This window comes from Amblyomma mixtum, chromosome 2 (genome assembly GCF_055824585.1).
Source record: "Amblyomma mixtum isolate Tamu chromosome 2, ASM5582458v1, whole genome shotgun sequence".
In the NCBI taxonomy this organism is placed as follows: domain Eukaryota; kingdom Metazoa; phylum Arthropoda; class Arachnida; order Ixodida; family Ixodidae; genus Amblyomma; species Amblyomma mixtum.
The window spans coordinates 183,911,100-183,934,932 of record NC_143013.1 but is presented as its reverse complement, the minus strand read 5'-3'; the positions used below and the strand labels follow the sequence as shown (position 1 = coordinate 183,934,932).

Here is a 23,833-nt window from a genome sequence, read left to right as displayed (position 1 = left end):
TCTCGTCAGTCGTGATTCTACAGGCATCCTGGTTGCCGCTTTCGAAGGGAGGCGTTTCCCATTCCATGACAGGCTTCAGGTTTAGGTGGTGAGTTTCAATTTCTCCGCATTCTTAGTGTTCAAAAATCATTCCTTAGTATTTAAAGCAGAGTAATCATACCTAAAGAAAGTGTCCGTCATGCTTTTTATATCAGCGCAGGTATAATGATTACGAACAGGAACGAACTTCGAGACAATGTGAATGTCTCTTTAACAGGAAATATTCCTTGCTCAGCAAACTATCTTCCAGCTTAATGGAGAGATGAGAGCTGTGACTGCGATTACAGCTCGTCAAGTGATGCTCCATCTTTTCGCTTAAGATGTAGTAACTGCCTTTACACACCTTTATATTGTTCCTTGCTTTGATATTTACAATGGCTCGCACAATAATGAGCTCGCGTAAGCTGTACGCCTACTTGGAGGCCGCGCCCAAAATACGAAGCCATCTCTAAGGACGACGGTTGCCACAAGAGACCTATTTACTTTCGTGTTAGCGTCAAAGGTGAAAGTTTTATTAACTAATAACGCAAAAATCTTACGCTGGAGTTGAACTCTAGATCAAACGACACCTACTGGGAAAGGGTACACTCCAAACTAGAAGCATTAGTGTACGCGAGTTTTCCGGGGTCGCAATTAAGAGAGATGAGCAAAGGGGCCAGAGCATTGACGATAGCAAAAGAATATCCGATAACGCTATATATTTCTGTTGCTCCAATTTATTTTCAATATCCGAAGCACTCTCTCCGTGTGCATGTTCAGCTGACCTGCAAAAACGAACCGACGCTGAAGCTCTACGTGCACCGAAACAATATTTATGATTATAAATTTACATGGACAGCCCGCCATGTCATGCCGCCCGGGAAAGAAATGCCGACAGCAGTTATATGCACAGCTGCCAAACGGTAGGTGTACGACAATGGGCTTCCGGCGTGGTGCGTCATTCTAGCAACCGCTAGTGTGCCTGCATTTTCATCCCTTGTATTCTGTTTTCGGCAGTGTATGGAGTTTAACCTGCAGTTTTGACTCGAAGCAGCCACTCCAGCCAGAAGAACAACTGCACTCCATTTTCTTTATACCTCAAAGCATGTGTGATATTAAAATATGAATATCCTATTAATATATGGCCTAACCTGGTATAAAGAAATGCGGCAAAGCGTATGTTGTGAGATGCAGGTATTTAAATTAAACCGGTTCGTTAGCTTCTGCTAGTGGTCCTAAAAAAATTACCGAATACACTTTGGAAATTCTAAAGTGCCCTTGGCGAAAGCATGGCGCGTGGCGGGCTTCCCGCATGTGCGGTTTTTATTTTCTTTGGCGTCTGCGGTCGCTTTTTTTATTGTAGTGTTTTAGAGTGCAGCTCTTTGGTGCCCGTTCCGCGGCGTCGCCGTCGCCGTTGCACGCTCGGCGTTCATTGTGTTCATTGGCATTGGCGTTGACGTTTTACACCCCAATCATTTTAAGGCAAGGAAGTGCGAAAACTGCCTCCCTGGGTCAGTGGACGCCTGAATCGGGCTGTAGTGTTGTTGATGCGGCCGTATGAGGCGTTGCCTAGCAACCGTCGCGCTGGACACTCTAACCGCACCGTACACAGGAAGGGAGAAAGTGCCAGTTAAAGAAGAAAGACAAAGAGAGGCCGTAGTCAAATAAATGAAAAGTGCATTTGAGGAAAGGAAATTACGCAGTAACTTTCTCGCATATCTAGATGGACACCCGTCATCCATTTTTAGAGGAAGGGAGGAAGTGGGAGTGAAAGAAGAAACACAAGGAGGGGCCGTAATGAAGAAAATGAATTTTGGGCAAGGACATCATCAACGGAAGAGGTTGCGCCGCTGCGCAGAGGTGAGGCCACAGTTGGCACGATTCCAGCGCAAGGATGGACATCGCGAGCGTGGACGGGCACGGCGAGCATGAGCCATTAAAGGCTTTCCGCTTAATATTGCTCCCAGGTTAAGCAGGATAGGACGGTTTTGCATACCACATATCAATTGAAAACTGCTTCGTTCTGTGGCCACTGTTCCAATAATTTCAAAAGCCAACGTTGCGTTTGTGAAGCCCAAGAAATTATGTGCGCTTTTGTGCGCGGTCATCACTTTCCGAGCTGAAAGTGTAAGGCTTGCACTGAGTAATTTTTGGCATTTTGTAAGCAGAGTAATCGCTTCCAGTCGCTTGTTTAGCCATTAATCTGATTCCATCATCATCAGCTTGGCTGAGCTCAATGCAGGACGAAGACTTCTCCCATACTTCTCCTGTAGACCAGGTCTTGTGCAAGCTGAGTAGTTTTATCTCCGCAAAATTTTAATCTCATCCGCCCACATAAATTTCTTCCGCCCCATGCTTGCCTTATCTTCGAATCATGTGCGTCGTCTTTGAGAGCTATTGATTATCTTGCCTTCGCGTTACATCACTTCTCCATGCATATTTCTTCATCTTCACTTTTGGTTGTGACGTCATTAATTAGCACCTCCTCCCTGAACCAGTCTTATTCATGAACCGCCAACGAGCTCAGCTTTCGGCATTGACAGCATTTATTCAATGGGGCAAACTGCTTGGGAAATGTGTATTTAACAACAGATGCTCTTGCGCTATAGAAATCTGCCGCGTGGATGTTTATTAGTTTACCGATTTGATTCCAGTAGCCGATTCCAGCAGCCATGTAAAATTACAACCCGGTAAACTAATGTAATGCACACCATTCTCGGAAAGGACCAATAGTTTACGATACGTATCGAGCTGCTTGAAATGCAGCTGCAAATGATTACATCTAATTAAGTGGAAGGACTGCGTATTAGCCTAAGAAACATAAATAAAAAAAGACACGATGAGGCCTTAACATCGACTGAAATTTTACACCGACAGAAGGTACACAAATACAGTTCCGTGGCACATGCACATGCTGGATTAAACATAGCAAACTGCCTTTCTACGCTTCGCACAGTATCAATTCAGACTCCGACCGTATTCATTCGTTTTGTCGCAACTAAAGTAGAGATAAATTGACAATCTCTGACTAGAAACACTTGCAATGTGTCGAGGTGAATGCTTTTACGTATAACTGTACGAGAATCCACTCATTAGCAAAAGAAATTGAGACAGCTGTAAAAGCCGCTACTTCCTAAGATTTGCTTTCCTACTGTCCGAAAGAAGTCGGTGAGGAAGTCTACGCTGTTCATGTCGTGCAGAGTCAAATTGCGCTTGACTACAACCAAGAGTTTTTCTGGAACTCGAGCCCACATGTGCGGACATACGCTCGACAGGATACAGCTTCACGACGCCACGCTGTAAAAAGGAATTCTTGCCCATTTTGGAGCGCTTTCAGGGACTCTAGTCAGGAGAAAAGAGCCGTAGAAGACGCGCATTTTTAACGCACACTCATACGCTGCCGCCTAGCCGGAAGCGCTCATTTTGAGTCAGACGGGAAGCTCAAGCCGTTTCCGTGCGATACGAAGCGACGCAAGTAGAGGCGCCAGCGGAACGAAGCTGGGCGCCGCAGCGATGACCCGCTAGCGGATGCGCGTACTGCGCATTCTCACTTCAGCCTCCGCTCCGCACAGCGGCAAAGCCGATCGTAAAGCCGGTCAGCTAAGACTGTCTACTCTTTGCCGAGGAGGGTGGAGGGGGGATGGTGGTCCTATATTTGAGTCATGTACTTCTTGGGCTGTTTATTTTTTTTTTTGGAAAATGGTTTCAACGAGGTTGTTGTATCTAAACCTCTCGCTTGGGGACCGTCATCACTCCTACACTCACCTCATAAATCTCACATCCTGCGGCCGAGTACGCCGCCGGTATCCTATAGTCTGAAACAGGCTGAACAAGAGGTACCCTCGCAGTGTACCTCACAGAGTACCTCACAGAGTACAGAGAGTAGCGCGTAGCGGGTGTCCCAAGAGACAAAGGGCCCGCACCTGCTTCCGCTAGACGATGCCTGCGCTGTTCTAAACTATTTTCGCGAGCTATAGTCAAGCCTGCATTGTACTGGAATTTTTATAGCACTAGACATGTACAAGCGCACAGAGTTAAGTTCGCCTAACCCGAGTGCAATGAGTTCATGGAACTCTCATCGCGCTGAATCGTTTCTGAAGTCCATCTCACTAAAGCTCATCGTGTGACGATGCGCGCATGACACCAAAGGTGAGTGCCTCTCTTTGGAAGTGACGTTGAACATGTCTGTGTAACAAGGGTTACATGATCATCAGTCTTCGCTCAAAGAACGAGCGCGTAATTGCCTCTGGTAGGCGAATTTGCGAAGAGAAGTAGACTGTGACGAAGGGATCAGAAACTCCAAACTTACGAGAGATTTTGCATCTCGCATTGGTCGAAATGTGTTGTGGCCTAAGAATAATCGTTGCTGTTGCAGATACATTATATGCTTACTTTCTAACGCCCACTTTTTCCAACCAATAATCCTGCACAAATGCTACGAAATGAAGCACACATGATAGCTTCCTATTGACATGAAAGGGTACTTAACATCCTTTTAGTTTCGCCGTTTCGCCAGTGCCTCCGGCAGCTTTTATAACGACGTCTAGAATTGATATGGGCTCAGTAGGATGCACGAAAGTCTCAAACACCTTTGGGTAATTTATAGTTTGTTGTCAGCATGCCCACGACCGTAACGTAAGAAAGCGCGTGCCGTGTGCTATTCTAGGATACAAGCTAACCAGCAGTTGGTAACAATGGGCCATGACTAGCCGCATCCTGTACTACTCTGCTGACCAACCATAGCAGTACACGAAATCAACTTTCTAATAATTGATTGTGTAAAGCAAGTGACAGGTGATAAATTACAATGTTTACAATTATTTCTTTAGTGAGAATCGACTATTTTTTGTAGCGGAAGAATTCTATGTAGCATCATGTGTGAATGGAGGTTACAGCAGACCACTTTCATGCGACCGTTGCCGCGGGAGCGCTAGAGCAGACACGACTTGTGACGTCAGCGCTATCGAAGCTAAAGAGGGATTAACGCGAGGGGCTCTTTCGGGGAGGCGATATGGTGATGTCACCGGCCAATTCAAACCTCTCCCGAGCTCCCGCATTCTCACGAGAGACGGTTGGGTGGCGGCTTCCGAGAATAATATCACTCATATGAGACGACAGATGTTCGGTGCGCGTCGCCGAGAGCGCGTTTGCGCCGCCCCTCCGCCGCCCTGCCGGGTTCAGTCAGTCTGTGTAGTCTGTCTATTCGGTTCTAGTCGTTTGCGCTACGCTCCCATTCTCCTTGTAGATGAGGCCTTTTCGCGAGGGGCTTCCCTAGGGAAAACAAACTTTGTGGTGCAATAACCTAACACGTTTTGTCATGCAAATCTCATAGATTTCTACAATATCATACACATGCCATAAAGCACCATGTAAATCGTATGACAATCGTATGAAGAAGCCTCCATGAGGTTATTACATCCTACAGCTTCTTCTTTCAGTAGGGAATTTATGGCCGAAAATAAAGCTGGTTCTGGGAGGCACACGCTTCGTAGAGCGGCATACCTGCGCATCTGGTTGCCACAGTCGAAATGCAAAGCGTAGGGAGGGTCGTGACGTGAGTGTGCGGTTGCTCCGGGCATTCCCGCAGATGAAACGTCGCAGTCAGCGCTGTTTGTGACCCGAGCGGTTGTGCACAGGTCTTTTCTAAGCGTGAAAGAAACATAAATGTTGCGTCAGTGTTCATAATTAGCTTTGCAATAGCAACGGAGCACATAAACGTCACCAGACTCCATGAAAAATCAGAAACGAGCGAATACAATGCCGCCATGGACGTCCCAAAAAGCGCGACCCGCCAGCTTGCCAAGACACTAAAGAAAAAACTGCTTACCCCCCTCCAGCCTTAGGTTTTGTAAACACCATGGAAACGCCGCTCATTCTCAAGGAGACTTGTAGTCCCCGCTCCGGCGCCCTAAGGCGTCACGTTGTGGTGAAGTGTACACAGCACCTCACCTAGCTCGAGTAGGGTGGAGCTCTCCCAAGTGTGAATACCGCTGAACTCGAGATGGCAGCCATGGCGCTGCGTGGGTGGGGCCGCCGGCGCGCATTTCTTGAGCAAATAAAGGTGCTTAGGATTAGTTGCGGCTTGATTATGCATGTTATTCATATCCTCAAGAAAAAATACAGCTTACGACCAATTTAAATGATTTTTTGAAGAGCTCCAGCATCCCTTTAAAAAAACGCGTCAAGTCATAAAACCTTAGATCATAAGAAAGTGATGTTGCGAAACCCAGTGACTGCAAATATAACAGACCACTCCTCATTCCATCTAAAGCTTTCGTTCTGATGAGCCATTGTGAGCTAATATCTATAGTCGCATGGATTTCATTCTTACAGAAATACCTCAGCGCCGGACATTCGTTGGAAATAGGGCATCATGGTCCCGGATACTCAGCAATCTCACAGAAGATCCCGCAGCGAAGACAAAGAAACGCCGCCCCAAGATGAATGCTGGGGCATTCCCACGACAATGGCTTCTGCTGCATTTCTCATCTGTATGCCGGTATCCTGCCTCGGGCTGGTTTTCGTCCTCGCCATGGAAAAATTTAACATCAGCAGGGAACAAGCGTCCTGGCCACAAAGCGCATTTTCCATGTGCGGCCATTTTGCCGGTAAGACTCCACTCGTAACATGCACTGCTGGCCACGAGTTCCGAAGCTAATGGTTTTGGTGCTGAGACGCGAAACCTCGCTTTTACGGCAAATGCTCTTGCTGGAAAACACTGATGCTGTGCGGCGAAATTATTTACGGTCCCCTGACTCGAAACTTAGGATCGTTCTTCTATGCGCAGTGCAGAGCCTTGTAGCTGCGGCATCTAAAATTGTAGCCAAGTCTGCACATGTGTGTCGATAGGGACGTTTCTAGGCCAGACATGTTTTTCTTTATTTGATGTGCGATAATGCGTTCGCGGTTTTTGGATTTATTTTCGCTTAATATGAAGGTATACTTGCATACCGCAGAATTTTTTGTTGCTCGTATTCAGGTTGTGCTCTTGGCAAGACTCGAACGTGAATGTTCTGTAAAGTTATGTGAAAAGATTTGTGCCTGACTTGGAACTACAAACTTGGAAGTGTCAACTTTCGCACCCAGCGTTCATACTCGATGCATATGTAAAACACGCGAGCCGCAGCGAGTCACATAGAAAAAAATTCTAGCACCAGGTATAAATAGGATAGGAAAGTTTTCAGTAAAACCTTTAAACGTGAGCCACAGTGCAACGCGTTTCAAGTGTTTCAGCTTTTTTGTTGCGTTTGCGCTCTAAAGAAAAAAGAACGTCATACTCGAAAGAACGTTTTGAAGGAAATGTCCGGCTTCAACCGATTAACAGTGCGCCGACCTCTTCCGCATTTGCTCAATACTGCTTACCTGCGGTCGTGGCGTGTAAAACGTGCGCATCGTTTAATAGTTCAAAAAAAAGATTGCTTGGCTAGTTGAAACTTCATGCTTGCATCCGCACAGCGCCACTATGAACACGAAAAACAGGATGACACTACAGAGCCCCGACGCATGCTGCGGCAGCGACCTGCACATGCCGTTGCAAGTCATAAGGTGACATATCGTTGTATTTTTTTGCTTTGCATGGAGAGCGCGCTAAAATATATATCAGGTGTTTCAGGAAAGTAATTCTCAGAAATAGATTTTTTAAAGGCAAAAATGTGACTTCGCCATGATAGAATCACAAGTCTTAGCGGATGCCAGAAAACCGGTGAATCGTTTTACGTAGTAAGCTGGCTAACTAATTTTAAAAATATAACTTTTTAACTATTTGAGTTGGGCGCCTAGTAATTAATTATCTGTAGCCAGTCGTTAGTAATACGTACATCAATTTTTAGAATTTCCAAAAGGCGTTTACTCTTGGCGCTGTGGCTCGGCAAAATTTGGCTTTTTTTGATTAGTTAAGCGCACTAGAAAATTTGCTTCGCCTGCGTGCTTTTCGAAAGCGCATGAATTTTGGCATGATGTAGCCAAATTTTGTCGAGGCACAGCGCCGAGCATAATCGCGTTTTCGAAATTCTAAAAACTGATATGGCTATTACTAACAAACCGCTACAAATCTTCGATTACAACCAGTTGCCTAGCTGCGGTAGCTAAAAAGTTATTAGCATTTACTTAACCAGCCAACTTCTTAAGACAATTCACCGGCTTTCCTGCGTCCCCCAACACTGCAGTGATATGCCATTAACGCCATATTTTTACTTAAAAAAGCCTCTTTTTAATAATAATTAAAGTCTTCCCTGAAACACTTGCTATAAACACGCACAGCGCGCGATAAACTCAGTTTAATTCCGCGCTCTGTGCAGTCTCTGTGCTGTCTCCGTTTGTTATCGTGCAGAAATCTATGAATACGAATCTATGAATGAAATGGATTTCATTCTTTTTCTCACCATTTGGGCTCTTCTGCATCAATTTCCTGTTTTCTCGTGTACGGAAGAAAGGTTTCATTACCCGTAAATATAATAAATCTGTAAAGACGAATACTGCCACGACGCTGATAAACGAGTCACTTTACCGCTGCGGACACAGCGAACTCTTTGTACAAGGAGTGAGCGTCAGTCTGCCTCCTGGTCTGCATGAACAGGACTAGCTCAGATATGCACTGCTGTGCTTAATCTTTGGGCCAAACGCGCCTCGACATGAAAGGCGCGAAGCAGGATAAAATCCCAGCCCTTCAGTTCAGAATATGTGGTATTCAGCGGGCGTGTCAACACATCTATGACATAGCTGAATAAAATATAGCCTGTCTTTTCTGCCAGCGGCTGTGATGTTTTAAACATGATGCTTCTAAGGGACACCCGGATTCTCGCACAGGTTGTGTGCCTTCAACATAGCTACGATGATCCGCGAAAGATGTCTGTTGTTTATTCAGCCTCTCTCCGCGCCCCTTTGAAGGTTTTCTACCCTACTACTATCGCCCATCGACATCGACGCGTCGCTACGACTGAGGAGAACGTTTCGTCTGTGAGCATGTTGCATGACCGGTGCGGCTTGTTTCCAGGGGGCGGAATCCAGCATTTAATCCGGCTCTCGTTCGGCAACCGGATGTGCTGCCATCTGTTCGTCTGCAACGCCTGTTACTGCGCCATTTTCCGAATAACAAGCCGTGTAATGTTTGTAGTCAGAAGCGCTTGCCCCATTTGCAGCTGCAGCGAAGAAACCAATAATTCGTTCCGACAGGACACGAACCTGTCTGCTAGTGCGTATCCTAAATAACCTCGCCATTTGTTTCAAGCGCGGGATTTCCAGCCATTTGGTGCTTTCCTGTTGCAACCTGCTTCGAGCTGTTGAAAAGTTAACGGTGTACGAACGTGTGGCTACTCTGGTAATGCCCCTTGAAAAGAATGTCTCCTAATAGGACGGTATATTTCTCCAACCACCAAAATCTTTTGCGTCACCGTTATGTTTCACCTTTGTGGCATCGTCTAAGTTTGCAAGGGTAAATGATTTTAAGGACAAGGGCAAAGGCTGCGCAGTTTTGAATGTACAAAACATTTTTCTCTCAAAAACTTGTGGTTAACGTTTTTTCAACAGGCGTAGACAAACTTCCCGTTGCCAATACCGGTCCTGCTGTGCCCGCCATCAGTGTGAAACTATGCCGACAACTGCTTCAGTGACGCCGCCTGCATCTGATTTTTCGCTAGCGGCCAATATATGCGTGGCTTTGGCCACATGCACGGTCGGTCTCATTCAGTAAGCCAAGCACGCCATACAATTCATTACTCCAGTTTCCCTTCCTGTCATGTGATTTCACACGAGCTGGTTACGTCCTAACGCACCAGAAAGATATTGTTGACCATCGGCGAGTTTCTTGCGTTTTGCGCCTGGATAGCAGGCAGCACTCCCATATTGAGAAGTTGCTCAGTGGAGAGGCTGAGGACATAGCAGTCTCTCCTTCGGTATCGAGTACTTCGGGAACTCCGTTTTCAAAGAAACTCTTTACGCTTCTGAATCTCTTCGCTTCTCACTGCACCACCGTCCGACCGTAATTATATTATAAAAGCGTTCACAATGCACGCAGTGTGTACAGGACGAGCTTTGAACATTAGCAAACGCTCATTTAGTGCACATGAGCAACACAAGCAAGAGAAACTAGAACTCATACGCGATGAAGTGAGAATACCAAGAACTGTTCGTGCTAAAGATTCAAAATCGTTCCGCCAATTATGCCAGTCATTTTACGTATCCACCATATGATTCCGCACATGTGATCTCGGATGATTCTAAAATCTTGCGTATAGGCTCCTCGAACTGTCTATACAGGACAGCCGAACACTGGAAGAGGGAATAACAGCAACACATGCTCCTCTTCATGACAACATGAGCACGTGTTGCCCTGCACACATTATCTTCTCTCATGGGTTCAAAATATCTGCGCGTCGGTCGTTCCTGCGTATCAGTAGTTCCGCTGTTCAAATCAGAAAGACCGACTGTCCTGCCATTCGGAAGAAAAATGTATTATAAACCGCAGAAAGGTAATTTTTATTAAGATACCGTGATTTTGAAAAATGGGTCACACCGGTCATTTAGTCCCTCTTTGTTTCCTCCTCAAAATTTTTAATGCCAGCCGGAGTGATCGCTTGGCTGTTGACGCCTGGGATCAGTTAAATGCCACAACGCGACGCTAGGTGCGTGCAGTGAGTCTGGGGGGCTTTAGCATTGAATGGAGTGATTTCTGTATCGGCGGCTCGAAGCTTACTTCTCCAGCAGCATGCAGCAGCTTGCGGCCTCTTGAGTACTTGCGTGTTACAACGTAGGATGTCACCACGAAAGGGCACTCCTCAAAGGCCGTGGAGCAGGCACGAAGGCGAGGCGCCGTGGTAGAGCCGGGAAGGGGGTAGGAAGGTGCTTTGAGCCGTCAGGCCAGCCGTATTTGTCCGGGCCGCTGAAAGAAAAATACAGAGGCGCTGGTTTACCACACAAAAGCTCAAAATATGAGGACCCGTCGTTTCGAACGGTGGCATAAGCGCTCCGCGCTGCCATTAATTTTGCTTGCGTTCAACCTCAGTAGAACTTCGGAACTTCACCGTGTCATTGATGCTACGTCTTATTGCGCTTTGCATGAGATTCTAGCTTTATCCATCTGATCATCCATGACATCCATCTCTTCTGTGACGCTGATATTCGGCCGTGCTTTCCACTGTCACGTGAACGAGCTTGCTGCTGACATCTTGATTGCGCTGTCTTGTCGATCGTCATCAACAGAAAAATGACCAAGCAAGTTCAGGATTGGTGCTTGGGTTCTTCTGCACGATTTCTCGCGAACCATTGAATATCTGCTACATATCTACATGACATATTTTTAAAGCAGACAGTATATAAGCGCCGACTAAACTACAATTTTATTTGCTCTCTGAGGTGCATTAAGCCTCTTTTCGTTTTGTCGCGTGTGTCTTTCTTGCGGTGGAATTCATAATTAACACTCTGGGCATTTGGTTTCTTTTTATAACGTAGAACTCTACTGCATGCCAGAAGCTGGGTTATCCGGAAATAATTGGGGCCCCTCTTAATCAAACTCTTACTAAAATAAAAAAAAACGCGAGGAATGCAGCGGCTGTGTTTCCTTAAATAATTACCCTGTGCTCGTCGCCAACAAAACATTGAACATTAGTCAAAGTGCCTCGATTAATGCACCCTAATCCAGACTCAATGGCTACAAGTAATGTATTAACTCGTAAATCGACACCAAAACACTATTAATCTTATTTTCCTTTGTGTATCGCTACGAGCCAGAGGTATTAGCAATGAGACCATTCGGCGTAGAAGCATTGTTTCGATACTGTTTTTTCTTCCACGTAGCGTAACTGAAGAGAATGCCTTAACATGATGACAAAATTGATGAATTTTACTTGTTTTTTTGTTACTCCAAGGGTCACCTACCTCTGTAACAAGATCAGATAAGCTTGTTCCCAATTCTGGGGAGTGTTTCTTATAATATCAACAATTTTTTACGTGACAGCAGGTTACAATTTCAAGATGCAGCAACTGACCCAAGAACTAGCTCTATTGACACAGAATAAGGGCCACGAGTAGCGTAAAAGCTGGTATCGGCGGGAAATAAAAATGCGCATTATTTGTTACAAGCGGCTCCCAAAGAAGGGGTCAGCCACCCCAGCGAGGCCTCGGATCTTCAGCAATCGGAGTAACCACGAGCACCGCGCCAAGCACACGGTCCGTCGACCGTCGTCTTACTGCTCACCCTAACCTAAACGGGAGCAGATGACGACTCACGTTACAAGCGTCGCCTCTAAAGCTGCTACGCAGTAGACAAATCGGTGTGTTCCTAGTAACTGCTCCTATGTAGCCTACACAGTAATGGAGCCCCAGACGCTCGGTTTGCGAGTTCGACACGATACCCCTACGCCACGGTTGCATGGTAATACGGGTTTGTTAAATGAGAACTTTACATTTGTGGTGTGTGGCCTTTGACGTAATCACTTTTTCTGTGAAAGCGGAAACAGTGTTCGTGTCTGCGTGGGAAAGATGAACCGCTGTCGCGTCATGTCCTTGAAGGCAGAGTTTTAAGTGGTCCCCCATGTTTTTTTCATGCAGTTAAATGCCGTGTCTTCACTCTTCGCTGTTTTCTTGCCCGAAATTATGTACACAAATTTTCGCCAGACTAAAACCGGGTTGTTGAGTGGCGGTGTTTTGAAAGGTGAAGAAAAATGCTGTTTAGGGGTCTTTAACCGCTTATTATACACCATTCATGCATGCTTTAAAATCATTTTCAGGATTTGTGGTCTATGTTGTGCAAGGCTACGTGAAAGCCTCTAACATTATTCTACTGAGCACCATTGTCGCATTTCTGGGAGTGGTGGTCTCAGCGTTCAGCCCAAATATTATCTGGATGACGATAACTCTCGGAGTAATTCATGGTGAGTAATAAAATTGAAATATCAAGCTTGTGTGTACGGACAAAAGTCCGATGTCTTTGAGTAGTTGTTCATGTCATTTCAGCTTAGTGCTTTTATATTTGGTGTTCGTGTATTTTGTAACATTCGAGTGATGAATTAGTTTTTGTAGTAGTAAGTGACACTATTACTTTATACTAGGAGGAAAAGTCAAATCTTGCGGTTTTTCACATTTTTTGCAGTTGAATGTTAACCTCGGAGCATGCTTTGATTTATTTCTGGCAATATCGCTATGGGGAAAGGGAATAAGTAACTAGCTGTACTCGTAACATTTGGACGGCGCTTCGGCTGCGTTGAGAGGGAAGAAAAGAAGGAGGCAGTGAAAGAATGTAGAAATATAAAGGCACTGCAGTGCTGTGCTCCGGATCAGTTTCAACCACCTGAGATTCTTCAACGTGACGACACTGCACAACACACGAGCATCTTTTGGGTTCCTCCTACATTTCAATACGACCGCAGTGGCCGGTATTTCTTCAGCCGTCTCATGTTGACCAGCCGTTGAGCCCCTGGGGCGGGTTCTGCCATAACCAACCTTTCCAAATGCCGCAGATCCCGTAGCGGCGCAATCGTTTATCGAACAGGACGCCGCCTGGGCACTTTTATTGACCTTGTTCGCGTGCTTCCCGCGCTTCCCGTTTCTCGTGCCTAGCGCCTGTATCGTCCATCTCCCCGCGGGTGCAGTGGGTGCGAGAAACCCGACCGGAGCAGCATGCAAGAATGAGGTCCACGAGTGGGCAGTTTTAGCGATGACTGAAGCTGCGCCGCGGCACCTTAGAGGCGAGGAAGATGCTTCTTTTGTGTCGTAACCTTCCATTTCATGATGCCTTTCGTGGTCCTCTTCACTAGAGGCCGCATTTACAAGCACAGAAAAAGCCTGGAACCCATAAATACCAAATGTTAAAAATGTAGCCCCTTTGTGCTCTTGACGCTGAATATGCCTAAAACACTTATAAAATTATACACGGGCCGGCATACATCCGCTGGGAATCCATGATAAATAAACACTGTCGATTTAGAAATCACTGTTAAAGCTAGGAAAGCAGTAGCACACAGATACCATCTCTGGGTCCGAGGGCTAGCAGTTATCAGCTGAGAAGGAACGCACAACGTCAACGGATGTTACAGGAGCCTCCTTGTATTTAGAAACACTTGATGGCTTTACACTCTTCGGTATTATATAATATTTACCAGGAAGCACTCCTCAAGTTGGCAAGACGGACCGCAACTTGGCGCGGATTTTCGCGGCAACTTGTCCGCGAGGAAGAGGAGCGATTCGTTGCTGCTCATTCGATATCATACCAATGCTGGTAGTGAGCATTGCAACCGCATATTCCATTTTTTCTCTAGTGCTCGCAAGAAAAGCGAAGTTAGCGGACAAATGCGCGAGGTCCCTTTGGAGGTTGTCCCGAAAGAGAGCAGCTTGAGCCCTCCTGTCTGAAGCCCTCTCGTCGCCTGAGAGACTGTTTATGGCGGTGTTTAGGTCAGAAAGGTGGCAGTTGTAGCATTCAGTGACTTGCAGCCACATTTCCATAGGTTCCTGCATCCGCGTAAAGATGCAAATCCTTGCAGTCTCCCACGCTATTTGTGTAGAGAAGTGTTAAGGATTGGTTAAGAAAGTAGGCCCCATTAGTCCTCTCCAAAGGCTTAGAACACACAAGGAATGACCTTGACACCTCGTCCCATTTAAGCTTCCCTGCTGGAAGTGACCAAAAAACCGCCCCCTCACATCTGGTGTTTCATCTACGGAAACCCAAATTCAGGAGTCACCAATCTCATTTCGAATCTTTCAAAGTTTATCTTCATACAGAGGTCGAAGATAGTTTTTTCGCAGTGTAGATTCAGATGACACGTTGATTGCAGTACTTCTGTAGGTGTTAACTGTTTGAATACCGGATTTTCGTCTTTTTTATATTGAGTGTTTGCAGCCACTAAGGCATCGCATAAATCAGTCTAGAAAGAATTCTTCTTGTTGCCCTTAAACGCTTCTGTCAAGAATGATTGCCTTTAGGTTGGGGGCTTCAGGCGTTGGACGCTGGCCTGTTGTGCTGAAGTTTTGCATCCTGGTTCAGATGATACCTTTATACGAAAGGAATCTGCGAGGAAAAACATGGATATCTGCTACAAAGGATACACAACATATTGATAACTAGGGCGTGACGACCTATGCGTTTCGGGTATAATACGCGGGCAATACGCAAATTTCATAAAATAAAACGGGCTGTCTCCTATAGTTCGCAGCACGCAGAAAAGTGAACATGTCGAAGGGCTGCAGGGGAACGCTTCACTAATTTCGGATGATTACAATAAATGAATCCATAAACCACGTATGTTACATGTGCTCACCTTCCTTCCTCATGGTTGGCAGAAGACAGTTCCACCACCTGCAGTGTAGCATAGTGAATCAGTAGAACATTGCCTAATCAATGCGCTCTTTGATGTCTTTCGTTTTGGCATGGCCAATGTCTTTCGTTTTGGAAAAGCAAAAAGGCCATGAAATAAGCAAGTAGAGGACAAATATTTTAATGAATCTTTGTCGTTCAAGAACCTTTACACGTTTGTATATATGTTACGGGCAGGGAAAAATCTCAATGACGCTGTCCTTCATTCCAGTGTACTGCGCAGCAGCAGCTTTCACCGGTCATGTATTGCCGAGTAATTGCACCGAAATTTTAGTCGCAACAGCGGCACATGTATAAAGCAAGAGTTCTGCAAAATACATATTAGAAGTGCGAAGATAAAAGCGAGTATTAGAACTGCTGAGATACAACTATTACAAACGAAGTCACTGTGTTTATACACAAAACCTCGCATGAAGATATTTAAATGCAAGTATGTATCCATTAAATATGCGTATGTAAGCAAAAGTCACTCTATATAAGGCGTCAAACAAGGAAAACAAACATCTTGCGCAATCACAGATAGTAAACTTTACACACGGAAAGACACACGATCCAGGCAAGAAGAAAACCATGATAACAGATGTCGCGCTATGTACTAGGGCCCTACTGCGGTTGGTGACCGTTCTGAAGAATTCTGGGTGGGGGGGGGGGGAAGGGGGGGGGCTAAAGCCCTGAAAGCCCTCCCTGGCTACGCTCCTGGTGTCGGTGTTCTACGCGCGTGAGGTCAGACGTGTATACCATAGCCTAATGCGCCCGCTGCAAGACACTGGAAACTCCTTTTACATTATATGCTTACTAAAGTACTTATTGGCCGCTGCAGTAGGGAGTTGTTCAGGCAGACGACGACGTCTAATTTTCGTATGTTTTCAAGCCTCCCCTCAAATTCGTCTACGGTTTCGCAGGCGCGCTGTGGTCAGATGGCTCGCCGAATCTGTTGTAGGCGGTGTTGCTTCGCGTCGGCATACCCCAATGGTGCAGATCGGCTGCAGATCGGCACTTCTTTCAAGGAGCTCCTCTTGTGTGGGTGGTAGCGCTTTGCGTGCCCCCCCCCCCCCGCCCTCCCCTCCTATTTGACACAACGCGTGCTTAACTGTTCGGTACGGCAGCGGCGCAGCCACTGGTCTCCAGCTCGGCGAGACAGCGTCCGCGTGATCTGTGAGCGAGCGCTTTTGCGACGTCGGATTCATCACGCAATCTTGATGAGGTAACGAATCAATGCTTCCATTACGGAAAAATATGTAGTAGAAATATGCTGAACGTTAAGGAACAACAGAGTGCCAAAACTGATCGGGAGCCCACCATTTTAGCACTGTCTCTAGTGCTGGTTAAGGAAGTAAAGAGAATTACTTCAAGCAATCCGTCTCTCCTCTTCCAGGGTGCGGATTTGGCGTGTTCACATTGTCTTCAATCCTCTACACCATGCTGTATTTTCAAAAGTACCGGGCCATCGCTTCTTCATTTATCTACGCTTCCTGGGCAATTTCGGGCATCGTCGGACAGTTCGTGTTCACTCGCCTGGCGGACACGCACGCTTTGGAAGGAGCGTTGCTCATTTTGGGAGGAATATTGATGCACGCTACACCCATCGTTATGCTAGCCAGGCATCCATATTTTCTTTCAAGCAGCTCAAGGAGGAGCGAACAATCATCTTCAACAAATTCGACCACGGCCTCCCATTCTCCTGAAACTACTTCGAACGGTGCTCCACACAGGTGACAGTTTTTCCTAATGTACGAAGATTATAGTCATATAGATGACTCCTTGACGGAGCCCCCACTGAATTTTGTGCGATTAAACAGCTCCTTAAGCTGCAAAGTGCGAGTGAAGCTCCTATTGTTCTTGAATATTGACTTATCTCAGCTAGTCTCGTCACGTCCCTAGAGAATTTCTTCGTATCCTTTCTGCACACAACGAACAATAGGCAAGTTTGGCATCCCGTTAAGCTCTTCGCTCTCAAGGACAATGAGAAAACAAACTATCGCGGTTGTCAATTTTCATAGCTGTTTAGAACAAGTGCGACTGTCCGTTGAGAATTTTTATCAGGGAAATAGTTTCAACACACATACTCTAAGTAATTGCAACCAGACGTGCAAGTTATTTCTGTAATACTGGCGCCTTGCTTGTTTCGTATGAGAAATTCAAGATGCCTGCAAGGAGTCAGCAAAATAATAGCTTCCGTTGGGCTCGGTTTCGCACATTGTTATTGCATGGATACCACGCTACGCTCTTTATAAACTAGCAGCACAAACGGCCTGACTAGAGAAGATCACTAATGTAGACACTGAAAATCAACCGGCAACATACTGGCTAGCACAGGCTTCACGTAGACTACCATATTGGATAATTGAACAAACTTGATGCTTCAAAATTTCGGTAGCACATATATGATTCCGTCAATATTGCAGGCGGCTCGCCGAAATATTTATGCAAATTACGATAATACCTACTCACCTGCGGTAGAAGTTGGGCTGAGATCGCATGAATAACGATTTCGGATGAAGAAGAGTTGCAATATTAGCCAGACATCAACAGCTGGGAAGTGTTTCTTTAAAAAGTCGGTCTTAGATGATATGAAATCACTGCGACTTGGCATTGATTCGATGGGGAGGGGGGGGGGGGTACCGCGTGAATACGCGCATTTGAACTACTAGGTGCTGGCTGTAATGAACTGCTTTCAATGCATAACAAAGATGACTGGAAAACGAAAGGTAGGCAAAGAGTATTCCTACTCCAATACTGTAATCTTGAAAGCAATTGTGATGGCGGCAGCAGCTGCGGTCTATGGTCGCTGAGGGTGACAGACCGGATTCAAGAGAAAGAATAAAAGCGCAGTTGAGGGCGGCAGAAATTTAAGGGGGCGGATGTGATGATTTTGTTAAGTTTGCAGAGGACCGGGTTAGCTGGCAAGATATGGGAGACGTAGTCGTAGTCGTAGTGAGCGGAGTCGGGCTGATGACGATGATAAATATAAGCAGCTACCGACGGGGGTGGTTTCTCATACCCTTGAGCGAGCAGTAACTTACTATGCATGTGCTCTCTAAAAATTTTGCAGAAATTATTGACTAGGTGGCACAGCGTCAGAATAGGAGGGCTCGTTTTGTTTTGAAGCGGCTGACATTGGCGGAACACAGTTCGGATACACAGAAAATGCTACGCTAGAAGCACAATATATATCGAAGTGACTGTACCTTTGACTGGTAACAAGATTGTATTTCTATAATGACGAAGCTCTGCGTAAACCACGTAGATCAAGGAACTGCCGAGGAGCTTCGCCATTTGCTATATAAGGTAACAGAATACAGGTCCTGTATTCGAATACGTGCTGTGCAAAAGGACACAGCAGGTAGAGGAGACAAGCACCATCGCTGAAATAAGAAACATAGCTTTGTTATCTCTTTCTTCGTCTGCAGTTAGAAGGAGGAACAACTGATCGCAAAAAATTTGATACCCCTAGTCTAATGAGAACCTAGATCAAGTGATCTCACAATGCATCTGTACACTGCATCTGTGCAATGTATACTGAATGAGCAGCAACTTATTGAAAGGCACAGCGTTGCGATACCTTCCTCGATGCATCTCTAGAAACATTTTAAACTAAAAAAACCAGCCCTGAGCCTGATTTCACAAGTTAAATAGATAATATAGGCTCAATGGCTTGTTGCTTCAGTGCAGCACAGTTTCGGACATTTATCATTGCGCCGTTGTCGAGAACTTTCCGTTTGTGCGCGAAAAGCCTTCCCGAACAGCGCACTGTTCTGATCGGCGTGCTCTTATGATCCGTCGACAGTGAAATTCGGGGCATGAAAATATCAATGTTCCAGGGAAGGTACCACGCACCTTTTCACCGCGCACTCTTGAGTGCTCAAATCTCCACGAGGATCAAGAAACCCTCGAATGAACGTAATCTCACTGGTGTAAAACTCCTCTAACACAAAGAAGTAACCGAAAGCTAAGGTGGTGGCTACTTAGGCGACGTGTTCTCACTGCTGGTTAAGCAAACAGCAGAATTCATATGACAACCAGTGCTCAGTGAGCTGAGTGTCTGCTCCACAAGAAGTGCGCAAGTGCTAATTCCAAATAAGAGGTGGTCAGTTGTTGTCAGCCGAGCGCATTCCATACGGAAAATATTTCCTGTTCGTGCTAAAAAACCAGAGATAGTTTCTTTGCTTCGACATGTTTCTACCATCATCGTAAGAGATATGTGAACGCTGTTTTTCAGGGAATGTCAATGTCTGAATGTATTTCACGTCCACTGGCTTCTCGTTGTCCGTTAGGCATGTGGCACATTTTGTTCGGGAGCAGCCTCTACGCCTTCTAGCAGCTAGAAAAAAAAGGGGAACTGCTCTGCTGGGTACTCATTAGCTCGCGCTTGTATAGTGTACCAACCGTCCCGCCAGTTAGCTGAGCTTGATTCGCTAAGACATGCTACATCGATGCTCTGAATTCGGCTCTCAAGACGCATGAGTTCACAAATCCATTTAAAATACTACAAGTACTAAACAAGGAATATGAGGCACTATGCGCTGTAAAAAAATAGCCGTAGCTGATCGATTAGCACAAAATGCTGCTGTGTTGAACGAGAAATATTAAAATATTTCGGTGCCCCCAGAAATACGCAAACACAGTGCGGGTGTAAGGAACTTTGAAAACATTTCCCTCTAACCTCCTGTAGAATTTATTTATAACCTTCTGAACGGATGCGTTGCCGGTATATTCACTGTGAAAAGATGTCAGTCTGCAAGTATTTATATCTTGACCAAAGACAGTGAACCCTCCTCAGGTCAAGACCATACAATATGTCAGTTCTTTGACTGGTAATCAGCACAGCCGCCTTATGCAGCGAATAAGTCCCATATATCAGAATGAATACTGCAGCAGTTCATAATTTTATTGCCAGAAGTTTTTTTACTTAGCAGAAAAATATCGCATTCTCAGTAAATCCTCTCACTCTGTGGAACAGTCCTGGTTGCATTTATGAGCGCTTCTTCTTTGAAAAAGCCGGAAATTGAGATAGCTGGTACTTTGTCCTGAGAGCTATTCACCACACTCGTGTTGCTTAAAAAACTTTACGAAGCTATTTTCTCTATTGCATTTCAGAGCAAGCCGAAATTTTTGGTGCGAAATCTCTAACTCACAAGGTCTAAGCGGCTCACCAAGTTGGTGTGCAGTCTGAACCTGAAGGTGCCCTTGGAAAAACCTAGCTCAGCCAGAGGCTATGCACAAATAAATTAATTGTTCCAGTGAGAGGGTTCGAACCAGCGGTGGAACAAATAGATAAACTTCGCTGGCCTCTGCACAAGGACACTACGCTATCGCCGCAGCCGATCATGCCTCGTGCTAAGCTAGAACACACTCTCGTCCTGTGCACTGCACATTGCTGTCTTGGTAAACTTCCAAATGCGACCAAACGACCAGGGCAATACCCTGGTCTTTGGGTTTGAATTTTACCTTGCAGACACCCTTTAGAGCGACAGCTAGTGAAGAAAAAATTAATCCCAAAACTCTCCCCACTTTTCGCGCCACCATGCACGCAGCTTAAACGTGAAATATTAATAGCAATGATGACAATATACCACAACTATTTGAGGAAATAACAACGCGAACCTGTGGGAAAATATAATACAATTTACTATTAGAAGGAATAAACCCGAACTGCGCGATCTAAACGCGAACACCAAAATGCGAAGACCTTACCCAGGCAATGCTCAATTATAGAGCATATTAAATGTATTTCAAAGCCAACAAGAGTGTGCCTGAGAGGGGTTAATCATCCTCGCTATTATTACTTCTTCAGGACCTAGTAGGCATGTGCTTTTGCGTTGGCATTCATATATAGTTTTTCGCGTTCGTTTCATTTCCTGCTGGTAGTATTGTCGACAATTCATGACTTGGATCACATGTTTTGCCGGAAAGAAAATTTACTTTTTCAATGTCTATTTTTTTTTTGCAAAGGAAAGATGGACTCCCGGAAAGTGCCGAAGAGAGAAGCCTCACACCTCCTGAGATCGGTTTCATGAGACACGCAATGGCGCTTCTTACCCTGCCAGCCTTCTACATCCTTATGGTGACCACCAGTACCGCAGACTACACATACGTCGAATTTACGAAGACCATCGTAGATTATGGAATCGACAAGGGTTTGGAACTCGACAAAGCCACGCAGCTGATGACCTACTCCTTTGTGGGACAGCTTGTAGGCCGTGTCGTGGTGCCTTTCTTGGTGGACGTCATACCAACGCTCCGCGGACCCTTCTATGCGCTAAGTTTCCTAGTAATGTTCGCCTGCCTGACAGCTCTCCCTCACGCTTCCACTTTCCCATTTGTCGTGGCCCTTGCTGTCCTTGTGGGGATCGCACAAGGGTACATACTGTGCATCAAGTATGTGATCGTTGCGGAATTTGTTGGCGTTGAACGGACCTCATTCTGCGCCGGCATAGAGGGCGCTATCCTGATTCCGGTCAGCCTGGTTAGTCCCCTGATCACTGGTGAGCGAAAAGTATACAGGTCGTGTAAATTCCAAGAGCCTTTGCTTTGTTTATTATTGCTCAAGTTGTACATCCATTTTTCTGTTTGCAGATACGTGTATTGGTCACAGGTATCTGGCCATATATTGACCAAAGTGTCTGTTGCTGGCTCCAGTGTGCCTGCCCTATAGCGAAGGGACCGAACAATCAATAATTCAGAAAGCGCTGTTTCGCGAAATATCACCATTGATATTCTCAAATAATTGGGAACAACTAGAAATAAGCAGTGCTCGAAGTCTCCTTAATGATTGTATATATTAAAAAGTTGTCAAGAAACGCCCTTTTCTTAACAAACTTGCCCTGATCAGGAGTGAGTGAAGTGAAAGCTGTTAACAGAAGATGGAGTTAATTTTGCAGAAGAAAAGAAGCGGCACCTGAAGACCTCTAGTGTGCCCCTCACATACTCTTGACGAATAAGTTAGCCTCGCTTCTGAGGCCCTTGCGTCCTCAACATAGATTCAGCTACGGGGTCATTTTTAACGAAGTATTATAACTTACGAGCCGAAAAGTAACTATTTTATTTTGAGAACTGATGGAGAAGTGCGAGGAAAGAACATAGATCTAGCAGCCTATTCCAAACTGTGGCATGAAAGGCGCAATAAAAAAAGGGCACATGGTAAAGCATTTCTTGCTGTGTTCATGACAGAGATTTAAAGCGCATAGTTCTTTCACAAAAACATTATCTGATAACGCTTTCAGATCACTTTATTTTGAAAAAGTAACTATCACGACACACTGAGAAAAGAGACGTGTTTCTTCTTTTCTGCGTGATAGAAGAAGAAAATTGCTCCTGTATAGCTAACCGTCATATATTCAGTTAAAATACCTGATTTGACAGTACTGTCAACCTATACTTGTGTTCCGAGGCTCCGCTAGGTTTTTCGGCCTTTTGTCTCTACATCTTTTTGTGTAAAAGAACAAATAAAGGGGAGAAAGTTAGTATATAAAATAAATTAAAGCTGCAAACAAGCGATAATCTATCGGCAGAATAACATGCTACCATAAATACCACGCCATCGCTTTTCCTTTTCTGACTCATGATAAGCGTTTCGAGAGACCTTATCACTATTATATCACTGTTGAATACCACGAAAAAAAAAAAACACAGAATGCAATATGGTTAAAGATTAGTTCTTTGAACTTTCTGGATTCCGTTTCTTGGTAGACAACATTCAAATGAACAGAAAAGAAGGGCCGCTAAAATGTGCACATGAATTTCAAAAAGTTAGTAAATCGGTCACGTTTGCAAATGGAGGCACATTCGGGTTCTTCGTGCAAAAATGATGATGGCTTACTTCAAAAGCTCCATTGTCGTCGTCTGCAAGACTGGGAAAGTTAGGCAGTGGATAGCTTCATTGATGGCTAAAATAACTGGCCTGGTTCACCTTTGTTAAGTGAAAGTACTTTCAAAGGTTAATTCACAACGGCTAGAGTAGTAGAAAAATGGCTGAAAGAAATGAGTAATTCGAACCTTTGCATTTGTGCCTGGGGTCGAATATCTAGGACAGCAATTTTGTGGCGCTGTCAATTAAAAATGATTTTGGGTAAAAGTTTGAGCCGACTATCGTAGGCTGAAGTGACTGTAAATCTTAGTCACTTCTACGCAAACTTTCGTTGTTGGTGTTCAGTTTTGTGCGTTGTGCACGTTCAGGAAGGGTCGCCAGTGTTCACCAAAAAAGGCAGAAGATTCGACTGCATCGCGGACATTGCGATTCTGCACGAAAAACAAATATCATTTGCAGAGTGTCATAACAAAACCAACACGTCGTGAGAAATTGGATTTGAAGTTCGATGTCACATGGTTGAGTTTTCACCACACGTACCAAGTAACGCATTTGTCCTGTATTCTAAATTCCACTACGACTCAAACAGCTTTGTTGAGAAAAATTTAGGTCAATGAAAGAATGATTGAGATTTCATAAGAGAAGCAACGTTCTATGCAAGTAATACACCTAAGGTTTTAATATTTGTCAAGTTTCGGCATATGTTC

The 23,833-nt window shown here is 45.2% G+C and overlaps 1 protein-coding gene across 1 annotated transcript; it reads left to right on the top strand.

The window, feature by feature from the left end:
* Positions 1-17: 17 nt before the first annotated feature.
* LOC149361786 (monocarboxylate transporter 12-like) lies at positions 18-21,974 on the top strand. The gene is made up of 5 exons (XM_089568153.1): positions 18-88; positions 6,352-6,626; positions 12,741-12,884; positions 16,695-17,031; positions 21,272-21,974. Exons 2-5 carry the CDS (start codon positions 6,392-6,394, stop codon positions 21,972-21,974), a joined length of 1,419 nt encoding a protein of 472 aa, XP_089424279.1. The 5' UTR covers positions 18-88; positions 6,352-6,391.
* The last annotated feature ends 1,859 nt before the right edge of the window (positions 21,975-23,833 follow it).

Coding starts and splice junctions, on each gene's coding strand:
- LOC149361786 (XM_089568153.1), top strand. CDS start 6,392: ATGGTCCCGGATACTCAGCAATCTCACAGAAGATCCCGCAGCGAAGAC. Junction 6,627..12,740: donor CATGTGCGGCCATTTTGCCG/GTAAGACTCCAC, acceptor AATCATTTTCAG/GATTTGTGGTCTATGTTGTG. Junction 12,885..16,694: donor AACTCTCGGAGTAATTCATG/GTGAGTAATAAA, acceptor CTCCTCTTCCAG/GGTGCGGATTTGGCGTGTTC.